The sequence below is a fragment of the Coregonus clupeaformis genome, chromosome 37, assembly GCF_020615455.1.
Source record: "Coregonus clupeaformis isolate EN_2021a chromosome 37, ASM2061545v1, whole genome shotgun sequence".
In the NCBI taxonomy this organism is placed as follows: domain Eukaryota; kingdom Metazoa; phylum Chordata; class Actinopteri; order Salmoniformes; family Salmonidae; genus Coregonus; species Coregonus clupeaformis.
In genome coordinates, this window is record NC_059228.1 from 28,754,172 (window position 1) to 28,771,313 (window position 17,142).

The following is a 17,142-nucleotide window of genomic DNA, read 5'->3' on the forward strand; positions in this document are numbered from 1 at the left end:
AGAGTTGCACCCCTTCTCAAAAAAACCAACACTCGATCCCACTGATGTCAACAACTACAGACCAGTATCCCTTCTTTCTTTTCTTTCCAAAACTATTGAGCGTGCCGTCTTTAGCCAACTCTCTTGCTATCTCTCTCAGAATGACCTTCTTGATCCAAACCAGTCAGGTTTCAGGACTGGTCATTCAACTGAGACTGCTCTTCTCTGTGTCACGGAGGCTCTCCGCACTGCTAAAGCTAACTCTCTCTCCTCTGCTCTTGTCCTTCTAGACCTGTCTGCTGCCTTTGATACTGTGAACCATCAGATCCTCCTCTCCACCCTCTCCGAGCTGGGCATCTCCGGCGCGGCTCACTCCTGGATTGCGTCCTACCTGACCGGTCGCTCCTACCAAGTGGCGTGGCGAGAAGCTGTCTCCGCACCACGTGCTCTCACCACTGGTGTCCCCCAGGGCTCAGTTCTAGGCCCTCTCCTTTTCTCCCTATACACCAAGTCACTTGGCTCTGTCATATCCTCACATGGCCTCTCCTATCATTGCTACGCTGACGATACACAACTAATCTTCTCCTTTCCCCCTTCTGATAACCAGGTGGCGAATCGCATCTCTGCATGTCTGGCAGACATATCAGTATGGATGACGGATCACCACCTCAAGCTGAACCCTGGCAAGACGGAGCTGCTCTTCCTCCTGGGGAAGGACTGCCCGTTCCATGATCTCGCCATCACGGTTGACAACTCCGTTGTGTCCTCCTCCCAGAGTGCGAAGAGCCTTGGCGTGACCCTGGACAACACCCTGTCGTTCTCCGCTAACATCAAGGCGGTGACCCGATCCTGCAGGTTCATGCTCTACAACATTCGGAGAGTACGACCCTGCCTTACACAGGAAGCGGCACAGGTCCTAATCCAGGCACTTGTCATCTCCCGTCTGGATTACTGCAACTCGCTGTTGGCTGGGCTCCCTGCCTGTGCCATTAAACCCCTACAACTCATCTAGAATGCCGCAGCCCGTCTGGTGTTCAACCTTCCCAAGTTCTCTCACATCACCCCCCTCCTCCGCACACTCCACTGGCTTCCAGTTGAAGCTCGCATCCGTTACAAGACCATGGTGCTTGCCTATGGAGCTGTGAGGGGAACGGCACCTCCGTACCTTCAGGCTCTGATCAGTCCCTACACCCAAACAAGGGCATTGCGTTCATCCACCTCTGGCCTGCTGGCTCCCCTTCCTCTGCGGAAGCATAGTTCCCGCTCAGCCCAGTCAAAACTGTTCGCTGCTCTGGCACCCCAATGGTGGAACAAGCTCCCTCACGACGCCAGGACAGCGGAGTCACTCACCACCTTCCGGAGACATTTGAAACCCCACCTCTTTAAGGAATACCTGGGATAGGATAAAGTAATCCTTCTACCCCCCCCCCCCCAAAAAATAAATAAATAAATAAATAAATAATAATAATACAATTGTAAGGTGGTTATCCCACTGGCTATAGGGTGAATGCACCAATTTGTAAGTCGCTCTGGATAAGAGCGTCTGCTAAATGACGTAAATGTAAATGTAAAATGTTGTTAGTATCCACAGTTGTAAAGGCTTATCTAATCGGGTATGTGTCATATGTCATGACTATATGGTTCTTCTAGGTACAGCTATTGTACACAATGTGAATAGGTCTTTGTCACTTCTAATAATAAAGGCCATCACATACCAGCCAGTTTAAATATCACCATTTGTGATTTATTACCAGGGGTTTAATATACATAGTAAAATTAATATTCATACAAGAGCTATTTTTCATGTACAAATTACAAATACATAAACTGGTTTCTCAACTCTTCTGTTTAAATGTACAAAATTTCTCCCATGGCTGTCCCGTAGCAGCTTTGCAACCTGGCAAGACCTTTAGACATTGCAGTAAAATGCAGAAAAATATTTCATTAAAGTATGAAAAAATAAAGCAAAACAATATCTCAAGAAAATAAATGAAAGGGTAGGGAATATGACTGCTCCACAGGGCAGGCATGAGTATAAAACCAAACAAATCAAAAAATTAAAACCTGCTATTGTCCAATGTCCCAGACAGAGAAGTAGTTTTGTGTTTGCATTTATAATTAATACAAAAATTGACTAGAAAAAAGCTTATTCCAAAGAATTTACATGAAAAACATTCTATTACAGTAATGTGCATACTGCATGTTCGTGTGAAGCCACCGAGCAAAGATCAGATGGCTGTCCATCCAGGGCCAGGCAAGCAGTCCTCCACAGCCACGGTACAGGGAGGAGGAAGAGAAGTGCTGGGAAGAAGTGGGAGAACGGGGAAAGCGAATGGATGGCTGGCCTCTTCACTGAATTAAATATCCACACACAAGGCGTTTTGGACTGGGTAGAAAATAAAAAGTTATCCCCCAGTAAGAGTTCATAGGGTTTGTCGTTACGTTAGGAGAGCGAATGCTCCTCTAGCGCGCATAAACTCCTTTTAATATAAAAAAATAAAACCTACAAAAACCGGACAAAACAAACATACATTTTATACAATGCTGTGTTTCTCCACCGCACACAGGCACCACATAGTAGGTTACATTGGATCTTTATCTCAAGGAAATTATTTTTGTTGTTTTATTTAGTGTGTTTTTATACAGTGCAGAGTATATGGGCTTGGATTAAATAAGTGTATTTTTTTAGTGTTATGTGTTTCCCTCTAGTGGCCGTGGGGGCTCACTCTCTCTCTGTGTGCGCTGCTGCTGCCCACTGTTTCCTGGCCACACAGTAGTTAGACCGCTCAGAAGGGGTGTATCCCGGCAGGCACACACACTTGTAGGATCCTTGCGTGTTGATACATTTGGAGTTCTTGCAGAGGGACATCCGGTTGTTGAGCTCAGAACATTCATTCACATCTGTGTAAAAGAGAGGAGGGGTATCATGTTAGCAGTCTACATACAGTGAGGGAAAAAAGTATTTGATCACCTGCTGATTTTGTACGTTTGCCCACTGACAAAGAAATGATCAGTCTATAATTGTAATGGTAGGTTTATTTGAACAGTGAGAGACAGAATAACAACAACAAAATCCAGAAAAACGCTTGTCAAAAATGTTATAAATTGATTTGCATTTTAATGAGGGAAATAAGTATTTGACCCCCTCTCAATCAGAAAGATTTCTGGCTCCCAGGTGTCTTTTATACAGGTAACGAGCTGAGATTAGGAGCACACTCTTAAAGGGAGTGCTCCTAATCTCAGTTTGTTACCTGTATAAAAGACACCTGTCCACAGAAGTAATCAATCAATCAGATTCCAAACTCTCCACCATGGCCAAGACCAAAGAGCTCTCCAAGGATGTCAGGGACAAGATTGTAGACCTACACAAGGCTGGAATGGGCTACAAGACCATCGCCAAGCAGCTTGGTGAGAAGGTGACAACAGTTGGTGCGATTATTCGCAAATGGAAGAAACACAAAAGAACGGTCAATCTCCCTCGGCCTGGGGCTCCATGCAAGATCTCACCTCGTGGAGTTGCAATGATCATGAAAATGGTGAGGAATCAGCCCAGAACTACACAGGAGGATCTTGTCAATGATCTCAAGGCAGCTGGGACCATAGTCACCAAGAAAACAATTGGTAACACACTACGCCGTGAAGGACTGAAATCCTGCAGCGCACGCAAGGTCCCCCTGCTCAAGAAAGCACATATACAGGCCCGTCTGAAGTTTGCCAATGAACATCTGAATGATTCAGAGGAGAACTGGGTGAAAGTGTTGTGGTCAGATGAGACCAAAATCGAGCTCTTTGGCATCAACTCAACTCACCGTGTTTGGAGGAGGAGGAATGCTGCCTATGACCCCAAGAACACCATCCCCACCTTCAAACATGGAGGTGGAAACATTATGCTTTGGGGGTGTTTTTCTGCTAAGGGGACAGGACAACTTCACCGCATCAAAGGGATGATGGACGGGGCCATGTCCCGTCAAATCTTGGGTGAGAACCTCCTTCCCTCAGCCAGGGCATTGAAAATGGGTCGTTGATGGGTATTCCAGCATGACAATGACCCAAAACACACGGCCAAGGCAACAAAGGAGTGGCTCAAGAAGCAGCACATTAAGGTCCTGGAGTGGCCTAGCCAGTCTCTAGACCTTAATCCCATAGAAAATCTGTGGAGGGAGCTGAAGGTTTGAGTTGCCAAACGTCAGCCTCAAAACCTTAATGACTTGGAGAAGATCTGCAAAGAGGAGTGGGACAAAATCCCTCCTGAGATGTGTTTAAAACTGGTGACCAACTACAAGAAACGTCTGACCTCTGTGATTGCCAACAAGGGTTTTGCCACCAAGTACTAAGTCATGTTTTGCAGAGGGGTCAAATACTTATTTCCCTCATTAAAATGAAAATCAATTTATAACATTTTTGACATGCTTTTTTCTGGATTTTGTTGTTGTTATTCTGTCTCTCACTGTTCAAATAAACCTACCATTAAAATTATAGACTGATCATGTCTTCGTCAGTGGGCAAACGTACAAAATCAGCAGGGGATCAAATACTTTTTTCCCTCACTGTACATACAGTGGGGAAAAAAAGTATTTAGTCAGCCACCAATTGTGCAAGTTCTCCCACTTAAAAAGATGAGAGAGGCCTGTAATTTTCATCATAGGTACACGTCAACTATGACAGACAAAATGAGAAAAAAAATCCAGAAAATCACATTGTAGGATTTTTAATGAATTTATTTGCAAATTATAGTGGAAAATAAGTATTTGGTCAATAACAAAAGTTTCTCAATACTTTGTTATATACCCTTTGTTGGCAATGACACAGGTCAAACGTTTTCTGTAAGTCTTCACAAGGTTTTCACACACTGTTACTGGTATTTTGGCCCATTCCTCCATGCAGATCTCCTCTAGAGCAGTGATGTTTTGGGGCTGTCGCTGGGCAACACGGACTTTCAACTCCCTCCAAAGATTTTCTATGGGGTTGAGATCTGGAGACTGGCTAGGCCACTCCAGGACCTTGAAATGCTTCTTACGAAGCCACTCCTTCGTTGCCCGGGCGGTGTGTTTGGGATCATTGTCATGCTGAAAGACCCAGCCACGTTTCATCTTCAATGCCCTTGCTGATGGAAGGAGGTTTTCACTCAAAATCTCACGATACATGGCCCCATTCATTCTTTCCTTTACACGGATCAGTCGTCCTGGTCCCTTTGCAGAAAAACAGCCCCAAAGCATGATGTTTCCACCCCATGCTTCACAGTAGGTATGGTGTTCTTTGGATGCAACTCAGCATTCTTTGTCCTCCAAACACGACGAGTTGAGTTTTTACCAAAAAGTTATATTTTGGTTTTATCTGACCATATGACATTCTTCCAATCCTCTTCTGGATCATCCAAATGCACTCTAGCAAACTTCAGACAGGCCATATGGTCCTTCAGAAAGTGTTAAACTGTCAAGAGGAGTGAAACAAGGTTGTCCACTATCGGCATATCTATTTATTGTGGCCATCGAGATGTTAGCTATTAAAATCAGATCCAATAATAATATCAGAGGATTAGAAATACAGGGCTTAAAAACAAAGGTGTCATTGTACGCTGATGATTCATGTTTTCTTTTAAATCCACAACTAGAATCCCTCCACAGCCTCATAGAGGATCTAGATACATTTTCTAACCTCTCTGGATTACAACCAAATTATGACAAATGGACTATATTACGTATTGGATCACTAAAAAATAAAAATTTTACATTACCATGTAGTTTACCAATAAAATGGTCTGATGGTGATGTGGATATACTCGGAATACATATCCCAAAGGAAATAAATGATCTCACTTCAATACATTTTAATAGAAAGTTAGCAAAAATAGATAAGATCTTACTACCATGGAAAGGAAAATACCTGTCAATTTGTGGAAAAATCACCCTGATTAACTCTTTAGTATTATCCCAGTTTACCTATTTGCTTATGGTCTTGCCTACGCCTAGCGAACAGTTTTTTAAATTATATGAGAAAAAATATTCAATTTTATTTGGAACGGCAAGCCAGACAAAATTAAAAGAGCATATTTATATAATGAATATGAATTCGGAGGACAGAAATTATTAAATATTAAAGCATTAGACCTATCACTAAAAGCTTCAGTCATACAAAAGTTATACTTAAATCCGTACTGGTTCTCAAGCAAATTAGTAAGATTGTCTCACCCAATGTTCAAGAAAGGCCTTTTTCCCTTTATTCAGATTACAACCTCTCACTTTCAGTTATTTGAAAAGGAAATAATCTCCCAAATGTCACTATTTCTAAAACAAGCCATAGAAAGTTGGTTGCAATTTCAATTTAATCCTCCAGAAACGACAGAACAAATAATGCAACAAATATTGTGGTTAAATTCAAATATACTAATTGACAAAAAACCTTTCTTTTTTGACAGAATGTTTAAAAAAGGTATAATCTTCGTAAATGATATCATCGGTAGGACTGGTGGAGTTATGTCGCACATGCAGCTGACAAAAACATATGGAAATGTCTGCTCTACCCAAAATTACAACCAAATAATTGCAGCCTTACCGCAAAAGTGGAAGAGGAAAGTGGAAGGGGGAGAAAGTAAGGAACTTGTCTGTCGGCCTTGCATTAAAGAACATAATTGGTTAAGGAAAACTGTGATAAATAAAAAGTATATCAGTTTCACTTAAGGACCAAAGGATTGACAGCCGTCCCATATAGATTGCAAAATAGTTGGGAAGAGATCTTTGACGTACCGATCCCATGGCATAGTGTTTATGAACTGACACGCAAAAGCGACACCGGATTCAAAAATTAGAATCTTTCAATTTAAATTATTATATAAAATTCTTGCTACCAATAGAATGTTATTTATATGGGGGATACAATCTTCCCAGCTCTGCAGATTTTGCTGTGAAGAGACAGAATCATTAGATCATTTGTTTTGGTTCTGTCCATTTGTAGCTTGTTTTTGGACACAGGACCAGGAATGGCTAAAGGATTGCAATATTTACCTGGAACTAACCTTGCAGATAGCATTACTGGGTGATCTGAAAAGTCATAGTCAATCAATCAATAATATAATAATACTTTTAGCAAAAATGTTTATTTTTACTTCACAATCTGTAGAAGCAATGAGAATAGAAAGGTTCAGAACTTTTGTAAAACATCACAGTACGGTTGAAATATATATGGCAAATAGAAATCCTATATGGATGGTGTTAAGAGATAGATGGGAGGTATTGAATAGAGTTGAAGGATGGGACTAATAACAAATAACAACAAATAATAACAAAGATAGCTAATAATGTAAGCATACTGTGTCCATAATAAGTATACAGGTTGTATGTTGGGAGCGTTTGGGATAGAGCACAGTTAGAAAGATATGGCATATAGAAGCAAACCGGATGGACATCATGAAAATGATCGGAGAGGTTGAGAGTAGAAGAAGTTCAGGAGCAATAAAAAATAAAATAATAATAATAATATATAATAGAATTATTGTAAAATTAACTCTGTCCATAAGGTGTAGATAGTAAGTATAGACCGGAAATAGAGGCCTGGGCATTGTTGTTCACTAATTTACTCCAAGTAGGGAAAGGATGGTGGGGTTGAAAAGTAATAAAGGGGAGTATATATATAAAAATAAAAAAATAAAAAATAAAAATAAAAAACATGGGGGATTGGAAGTGATGCAGACAATTACATTGATAGAAGATACAACCTATCTGCAATATTAAGCTGATCCATTCCCCACCCCCAAAAAAATAAAAAATAAAAATAAAAATAAAAATAAATATATATATATAAAATTAAAATTAAAATAAACTTCAGACGGGCCTGGACATGTACTGGCTTAAGCAGGGGGACACGTCTGGCACTGCAGGATTTGAGTCCCTGGCGGCGTAGTGTGTTACTGATGGTAGGCTTTGTTACTTTGGTCCCAGCTCTTACGAAGCCACTCCTTCGTTGCCCGGGCGGTGTGTTTGGGATCATTGTCATGCTGAAAGACCCAGCCACATTTCATCTTCAATGCCCTTGCTGATGGAAGGAGGTTTTCACTCAAAATCTCACGATACATGGCCCCATTCATTCTTTCCTTTACATGGATCAGGCGTCCTGGTCCCTTTGCAGAAAAACAGCCCCAAAGCATGATGTTTCCACCCCCATGCTTCACAGTAGGTATGGTGTTCTTTGGATGCAACTCAGCATTCTTTGTCCTCCAAACACGACCGAGTTGAGTTTTTACCAAAAAGTTATATTTTGGTTTCATCTGACCATATGACATTCTCCCAATCCTCTTCTGGATCATCCAAATGCACTCTAGCAAACTTCAGACGGGCCTGGACATGTACTGGCTTAAGCAGGGGGACACGTCTTGCACTGCAGGATTTGAGTCCCTGGCGGCGTAGTGTGTTACTGATGGTAGGCTTTGTTACTTTGGTCCCAGCTCTCTGCAGGTCATTCACTAGGTCCCCCGTGTGGTTCTGGGATTTTTGCTCACCGTTCTTGTGATCATTTTGACCCCACGGGGTGAGATCTTGCGTGGAGACCCAGATCGAGGGAGATTATCAGTGGTCTTGTATGTCTTCCATTTTCTAATAATTGCTCCCACAGTTGATTTCTTCAAACCAAGCTGCTTACCTATTGCAGATTCAGTCTTCCCAGCCTGGTGCAGGTCTACAATTTTGTTTCTGGTGTCCTTTGACAGCTCTTTGGTCTTGGCCATAGTGGAGTTTGGAGTGTGACTGTTTGAGGTTGTGGACAGGTGTCTTTTATACTGATAACAAGTTCAAACAGGTGCCATTAATACAGGTAACGAGTGGAGGACAGAGGAGCCTCTTAAAGAAGAAGTTACAGGTCTGTGAGAGCCAGAAATCTTGCTTGTTTGTAGGTGACCAAATACTTTTTTTTTCTCAATTTGTCTGTCATAGTTGACGTGTACCTATGATGAAAATTACAGGCCTCTCTCATCTTTTTAAGTGGGAGAACTTGCACAATTGGTGGCTGATTAAATACTTTTTTCCCCCACTGTACATTGCCTTCATTACTTTTTCCACATGTTGTTGTGTTACAGCCTGATTTTAAAATGGATTAAATTGAGATTCTGTGTCACTGACACTGACTACACACAATACCCTATTATGTCAAAGTGGAATTTTGTTTGTAGAACATTTTAGAAATTAACAAGAAATGTAAAGCTGAAATGTCTTGAGTCAATAAGTATTCAACCCCTTTGTTATGGCAAGCCTAAATAAGTTCAGAAGTAAAAATGTGCTTAACAAATCGCATGGACTCATTCCGTGTTCAATAATAATAATAATAATAATAACATGATTTTTAAATCTCTGTACCCCACACATACAGTGGGGGAAAAAAGTATTTAGTCAGCCACCAATTGTGCAAGTTCTCCCACTTAAAAAGATGAGAGAGGCCTGTAATTTTCATCATAGGTACACGTCAACTATGACAGACAAATTGAGAAAAAAAAAGTATTTGGTCACCTACAAACAAGCAAGATTTCTGGCTCTCACAGACCTGTAACTTCTTCTTTAAGAGGCTCCTCTGTCCTCCACTCGTTACCTGTATTAATGGCACCTGTTTGAACTTGTTATCAGTATAAAAGACACCTGTCCACAACCTCAAACAGTCACACTCCAAACTCCACTATGGCCAAGACCAAAGAGCTTTCAAAGGACACCAGAAACAAAATTGTAGACCTGCACCAGGCTGGGAAGACTGAATCTGCAATAGGTAAGCAGCTTGGTTTGAAGAAATCAACTCTGGGAGCAATTATTAGGAAATGGAAGACATACAAGACCACTGATAATCTCCCTCGATCTGGGGCTCCACGCAAGATTTCACCCCGTGGGGTCAAAATGATCACAAGAACGGTGAGCAAAAATCCCAGAACCACACGGGGGGACCTAGTGAATGACCTGCAGAGAGATGGGACCAAAGTAACAAAGCCTACCATCAGTAACACACTACGCCGCCAGGGACTCAAATCCTGCAGTGCAAGACGTGTCCCCCTGCTTAAGCCAGTACATGTCCGGGCCAGTCTGAAGTTTGCTAAAGTGCATTTGGATGATCCAGAAGAGGATTGGGAGAATGTCATATGGTCAGATGAAACCAAAATAGAACTTTTTGGTAAAAACTCAACTCGTCGTGTTTGGAGGACAAAGAATGCTGAGTTGCATCCAAAGAACACCATACCTACTGTGAAGCATGGGGGTGGAAACATCATGCTTTGGGGCTGTTTTTCTGCAAAGGGACCAGGACGACTGATCCATGTAAAGGAAAGAATGAATGGGGCCATGTATCGTGAGATTTTGAGTGAAAACCTCCTTCCATCAGCAAGGGCATTGAAGATGAAATGTGGCTGGGTCTTTCAGCATGACAATGATCCCAAACACACCGCCCGGGCAACGAAGGAGTGGCTTCGTAAGAAGCATTTCAAGGTCCTGGAGTGGCCTAGCCAGTCTCCAGATCTCAACCCCATAGAAAATCTTTGGAGGGAGTTGAAAGTCCGTGTTGCCCAGCGACAGCCCCAAAACATCATTGCTCTAGAGGAGATCTGCATGGAGGAATGGGCCAAAATACCAGCAACAGTGTGTGAAAACCTTGTGAAGACTTACAGAAAACGTTTGACCTGTGTCATTGCCAACAAAGGGTATATAACAAAGTATGGAAAAACTTTTGTTATTGACCAAATACTTATTTTCCACCATAATTTTAAATAAATTCATAAAAAATCCTACAATGTGATTTTCTGGATTTGTTTTTCTCATTTTGTCTGTCATAGTTGACGTGTACCTATGATGAAAGTTACAGGCCTCTCTCATCTTTTTAAGTGGGAGAACTTGCACAATTGGTGGCTGACTAAATACTTTTTTCCCCCACTGTACACTATATGTACAAAAGTATGTGGACACCACTTCAAATTAGTGGATTCGGCTATTTCAACCACACCTGTTGCTGACAGGTGTATATAATCAAGCACACAGCCATGCAATCACCATAGACCAATTTGTAAGTCGCTCTGGATAAGAGCGTCTGCTAAATGACTTAAATGTAAATGTAAATAGACAAACATTGGCAGTAGAATGGCCTTACTGAAGAGCTCAGTGACTTTCAACGTGGCACCGTCATAGGATGCCACCTTTCCAACAAGTCAGGTCGTCAAATGTTTGCCCTGCTAAAGCTGCCCCGGTCAACTGTAAGTGCTGTTATTGTGAAGTGGAAATGTCTAGGAGCAACAATGGCTCAGCCACAAAGTAGGCCACACAAGCTCATAGAACGGGACCTCCGAGTGCTGAAACGCGTAAAAATCGTCTGTCCTCGGTTGCAACACTCACTACTGAGTTCCAAACTGCCTCTGGAAGCAAGGCCAGCAGAAGAACTGTTCGTTCGGAGCTTCATGCAATGGGTTTCCATGGCCGAGCAGCCGCACACAAGCCTAAGATCACCATGCACAACGCCAAGCGTCGGCCGGAGCGGTGTAAAGCTTGCCGCCATTGGACTCCGGAGCAGTGAAAATGTGTTCCCCCGAGTAATGAATCACGCTTCACCATCTGGCAGTCTGACGGTTTGGCGGATGCCAGGAAAACGCTACCTGTCTGAATGCATAGTGCCAACTGTAAAGTTTGGTGGAGGAGAAATAATGGTCTGGGGCTGTTTTTCATGGTTCGGTTTAGGCCCCTTAGTTCCAGTAAAGGTAAATCTTAACGCTACAGCATACAATAACATTCTAGACGATTCTGTGCTTCCAACTTTGTTGCAAAAGTTTGGGGAAGGCTCTTTCCTGTTTCAGCATGACAATGCCCCCGTGCACAAAGCGAGGTCCATACAGAAATGGTTTGTCGAGATCAGTGTGGAAGAACTTGACTGGCTTGCACAGGGCCCTGACCTCAACCCCATCGAACACCTTTGGGATGAACTGGAACGCTGACTGCGAACCAGGCCTAATTGCTCAACATCAGTGCTCGACCTCACTAATGCTCGTACCTGAATGGAAGCAAGTCCCTGCAGCAATGTTCCAACATCTATCGGAAAACCTTCCCAGAAGAGTGGAGGCTGTTATAGCAGCAAAGGGGGGACCAACTCCATATTAATGCCCATGATTTTGAAATGAGATGTTCGGCAAGCAGGTGTCCACATACCTTTGGTCATGTAGTGTACATTTATCTGTAAAGTCCATCAATCGAGTAGTGAATTTCAAGCACAGATTCAACCACAAAGACCAGGGAGGTTTTTTGCAAATAACGGCATCCATTGGTTAAAAAAGATGTTGAATATCCCTTTGTGCATGGTGAAGTTATTAATTAGGCTTTGGATGGTGTATCAATACACCCAGTCACTACAAAGACACAGGCGTCCTTCCTAACTCAGTTGCCGGAGAGGAAGGAAACTGCTCAGGGATTTCACCATGAGGCCAATGGTTATTTTAAAACAGTTACAGAGTTTAATGGTTGTGATATGTGAAAACTGAGGATGGATCAACAACATTGTTAACCTAAATGACAGAGTGAAAAGAAGGAAGCCTGTACAGAATACAAATATTCCAAAACATGCATCCTGTTTGCAACAAGGCATTTAAGTAATATTGCAAAAAAATAAAGAGTACCACTCTTCATATTTTCAAGCATGGTGGTGGTTGCATCATATTATGGGTATGCTTGTCATCGGCAAGGACTAGGGAGATTTTTAAGATAAAATAAATGGAATACAGCTATAAGCACAGGCAAAATCCTAGAGGAAAACCTGGTTCAGTCTGCTTTCCAACAAACACTGGGAGACCAATTCACCTTTCAGCAGGACAATAACCTAAAACACATGGCCAAATCTACACTGGAGTTGCTGACCAAGACAACATTAAATATTCCTGAGTGGTCTAGTTACAGTTTTGAATTAAATCAGCTTGAAAATCTATGGAAAGACTTGAATATGGATGTCTAGCAACGATAAACAATCCAGGTGTGCAAAGCTCTTAGAGACTTATCCCAAAAGACTCACAGCTGTAATCACCACCAAAGGTGCTTCTATAAAGTATTGACTCAGGGGTGTGAATACTTTTGTAAATGAGATATTGCTGTATTGAATTTTCAATACATTTGCTAAAATTTCTAAAAACATGTTTTCACTTTGTAATTATTGGTTATTGTTTGTAGATGGGTGAGATGTTTTATTTATTTAATTGAATTCAGGCTGTAACACAACAAAGTATGGAATAAGTCAATGGGTATGAATACTTTCTGAAGGCACTGTACACACTAATAAGCAGATACTGTAAATGCAATAAGGTCAATTATTCCATCATCTATACATAAAGACAACATAAATGACCACAGCATCTGATTTAATCAAATTGTTTCCCTCTTGAATTTACTACAACTAGGAACTGTAGCAATATAATGATATCTTCATGGTCTATGGGAGGGATTGGCAACTCTGGTTCAAGGGGACCGCAGTGTTCTCTCCTTTCTCTGTGTGCATAAAAAACTAGATGTCCAGAATGATACATTTCAGAAGAAAGAAAATCAAACAATCACTCAAGTTAAAGGGTTGGTAGAATTCCTAGAAACGCTGTGGGGCCTGGTAATTTAGTTTGGTCTCATAGAGCAACTGTGCCGTGTTGTTATGGTACATTTGAGTGCAATGTGTGTAAAGAGCCCTTGGGGCTTGTGAGCTAAGTGGCTGGGCTCACCTCGGGGCAGTACTCAGGGCTTAAGGAGAGAGTGGACCACTGGGTGTGTAGTCTGAAGTGGCTACAGAGTGCTGTGTGTGCATGTGTCCAACCGTCATGGTTAACAAGAAAATACAGTGCCACCGCAGGATCTCATGTCAAATTAAGTTCAAGTGCTGTGGTTGCAGGTTCACCTGCCTCAACTGAAGCCTCTTCTTTTAGGGTGCTGCTATAGGCCACCAAGTGCAAACTGTCAGTATCTAGAGAATAAATGTGTGATATTAAATAAGGTCTCTGATGCTAACAGACCTTGGTCTTGGTGACCTGAACATTGACTGGTTATCATCTAGTTTTCCTCTCAAAAGGAAACCTCTAACTATGATTATCACTCAACCAACTAGAGTGTATACCAATAGTATTGGATCTCTGACATCCACTTGAATTGATCATATCTATATTATGATACGCTTCTAAGCTGCGGGAGGATCACCTCCTACAATTTTGGGATGTTTTCTTCATTTTAGATTGAAAAGAAGTGCATCGTCATCCCACATTATACTATCTACTTTATATTCCGCTGTGTTTTGTATTTTTGTTTATTTTCCAATTTTTGTGTGTTTGGAATGGGACGGTTACTATTGCATTATCCTAGGCTACTATGACGTCACTGAAGACAGGAGTTTTCAAAATTCAAACTGTCATAATTATTGATGACATCATTGGTTGATTTAGTCTGCTGTCTGATCTAAAAATTAATGGAGTCATGTTTTGTAGTAATTTTTGTGGCCTTTGTGTTTCGACGATTGCACGATCACTCTAGCAGCGAGTAGATATGGTTGTCCTTGTTTAATTGAGCCATTGGACTTGTCTCAATGTTCCTGTCTGCCATGACATTGCAGGATATGTAGGTTGACTAATTTTCCCTGGCTTTGTAAAGACTACAGCCTTCTTCTGACCCTCGAAGGCAGGATTTTCATAACAGGGCAGTACTAGGTTCACAGGGAGCTATGTTACCATGCACTGTCTATCAGAGATGGCTAGCGAAAAAAATGTAATGGCTGCTTGTGATGATTCCTCTTTCCAGGGCTGGACGACAAAACACGTTTGATGTTCTTTTACATACAAACATGACAAACGAGTACGTTGTTTTGCTGTCGGTAGCTAGTTAGCAATATAGCTAAGCTCTCTTTTCACGAGGCAGTGTTCAGTACAGTATAACTTTGTGATTGATTTGGCCATAACGGGGCTTGCTAGTACAACTACAAGTTGAGCTAGCTAGCTTTGGGTATAAATGTACTGTAGCCGAATGTTATAGCTAACTAGCAAGTGAACGTTAGCTAGCTAGCCTCAGTGCATCTCATTAGGACTAGGAGCAAAACTGGAGAAAAACGTTTTGATGATGACAAAGAATAAAGGAATGTCTGGCTTTATGACTCGTCTTTGAGTAACTATACCCGTGTGTTGTAGCTAGCTAAAGTGTGTCTGTGAGATGTATATGATAATGTGATATTCTGCATTGTGCTGCTACTGTAGGAATACAGACAGTAACGTTACACAACGATTGCCCATGAAAGTCTAGCTGTGGATTGTTTTTGTCTCTTACAGACAATACCGCTTGATGGCATACAGATTGCTTTGCGAGTTTGTTCAGTTTGTATCAAAGTGACTCCGGACACCTCACTGCACCCCCCAAACACACCATATGCAAGTATTTCCTTTGTAGAACTGTAGTATTTACTATAGGTGTTAGTGGTATATTTTTATTCTACTGTATATGTCATGCTTTGCCATAACTGTTCCTGCATACTGCTGTGTAAACTCACCTTGGTCTCCAGAGCAAATAAACTTTGTCTTGAATACAAGCAAGCCATGTCTATTTATTTGCTACATTGGTAGACTAATATACTGTTATATTGAAGCATGTTTACTTGCCAACAAATTAAAGTTGAAATGAAACACCAACTCCCTGCATGATCTGTTTTAGCAGTAAGATTGTAGCTAGTTACTTCCAAATACATTTAATGAATATCACAATGAATTGACCCAGAAGTTTAAGTCAACACTTTATTGGTTCCTGATGCAGCTGGAATTATTTAGCCACTTGTAAAAAATATTATATAACACATTTCATATGAAACTCCATTATAAACATATGTACAAGAGCTAGCAATATCTATGCCACAATGCAGTTGTGTGCATACTAGGCATCCTATATTATACTACAACATCAGTCTAACTGAATATGGATGTTGTGTTGGCTGAATGTTCCAGGCAGGGTCGTGAATGTTCTTCAGCTGGTGAACCTTGTCTTGTGTTGGGCAATGGCAGCTGGTCTGGCAGAACTTCATGAGCTCCATGGCCTTGGACTCAGACTAGACGCTTTGGCTCTTGCCAGAGCCGTGCAGTCTTTTCCTCTTCCTAGTCAGATGATGTTGAGCTTGTTCCGGGCTGAAAGCTTTCATTCACTGGGTCTACAGGATCTGTACTACTAAAGCTGGTGTCAAGGTCATCATCATCAGCAGCAGGATTAGTCTGTAGGACAGACACTAGTCAGTGATTAGCCAACATTTTACTACTTTTCCCCCATCAATACACACTCAAACAAGGTACTATATACACCCATCCCCCTCGTGTCAATAGATCATGCTGACTAACCTTCACACACACACACACACACACACACACACACACACACACACACAATACCCACCCCCAACAGACACCAGTCAGTTACCCACGCCATCCCCTCCTTACTTATAACTCAGCTATAATGATATATCAAAAACAAAAGCAGTGGATTTTTGTCCATCCTCCCGTGATTCACAATATAGCATTTTCATAGTCATGGCATACTTTGTGTAATAGCTATTGAAGATTGAAATCCCCCCCAAAAAAGAAAACCAAAATTGGTTTTAAAAAATTTGTAGATTTTTGTCCATCCTCCCCCGATTCAGAATATATCATTTTCATAGTCGTAGCACGCTTTGTGTAAGAGCTATTGAATACATTTTTTCCTCTTCAATCTACACACAATACTCCATAATGATAAAACAAAAACAGGTTTTTAGAAATTTTAGCAAAGTTATTAACAAAAAACTGAAATATTACATTTACGTAAGTATTCAGACCCTTTACTCAGTACTTTGTTTGAAGCACCTTTGGAAGCGATTACAGCCTCAAGTCTTCTTGGGGATGACGCTACATGCTTGGCACACCTGTATTTGGGGAGTTTCTCCCATTCTTCTCTGCAGATCCTCTCAAGCTCTGTTAGGTTGGATCGGGAGCGTTGCTGCACAGCTATTTTCAGGTCTCTCCAGAGATGTTAGATTGGTTTTAAGTCCGGGCTCTGGCTGGGCCACTCAAGGACATTCAGAGACTTGTCCCGAAGCCACTCCTCCGTTGTCTTGACTGTGTGCTTAGGGTCGTTGTCCTGTTGGAAGGTGAACCTTCGAGGTCCTAAGCGCTCTGGAGCAGGTTTTCATCAAAGATCT

General features: G+C 41.6%; 1 protein-coding gene across 1 annotated transcript in view; it reads right to left on the reverse strand.

The window, feature by feature from the left end:
* Positions 1-1,698: 1,698 nt before the first annotated feature.
* The window catches only part of LOC121553785 (latent-transforming growth factor beta-binding protein 1), a 163,456-nt gene continuing 148,012 nt past the window's right edge, over positions 1,699-17,142 (reverse strand). The window contains exon 35 of the mRNA XM_045211486.1: positions 1,699-2,880. Coding sequence (XP_045067421.1) covers positions 2,702-2,880 — 179 coding nt within the window. The 3' untranslated portion in view covers positions 1,699-2,701. The remainder of the gene's footprint in view (positions 2,881-17,142) is intronic.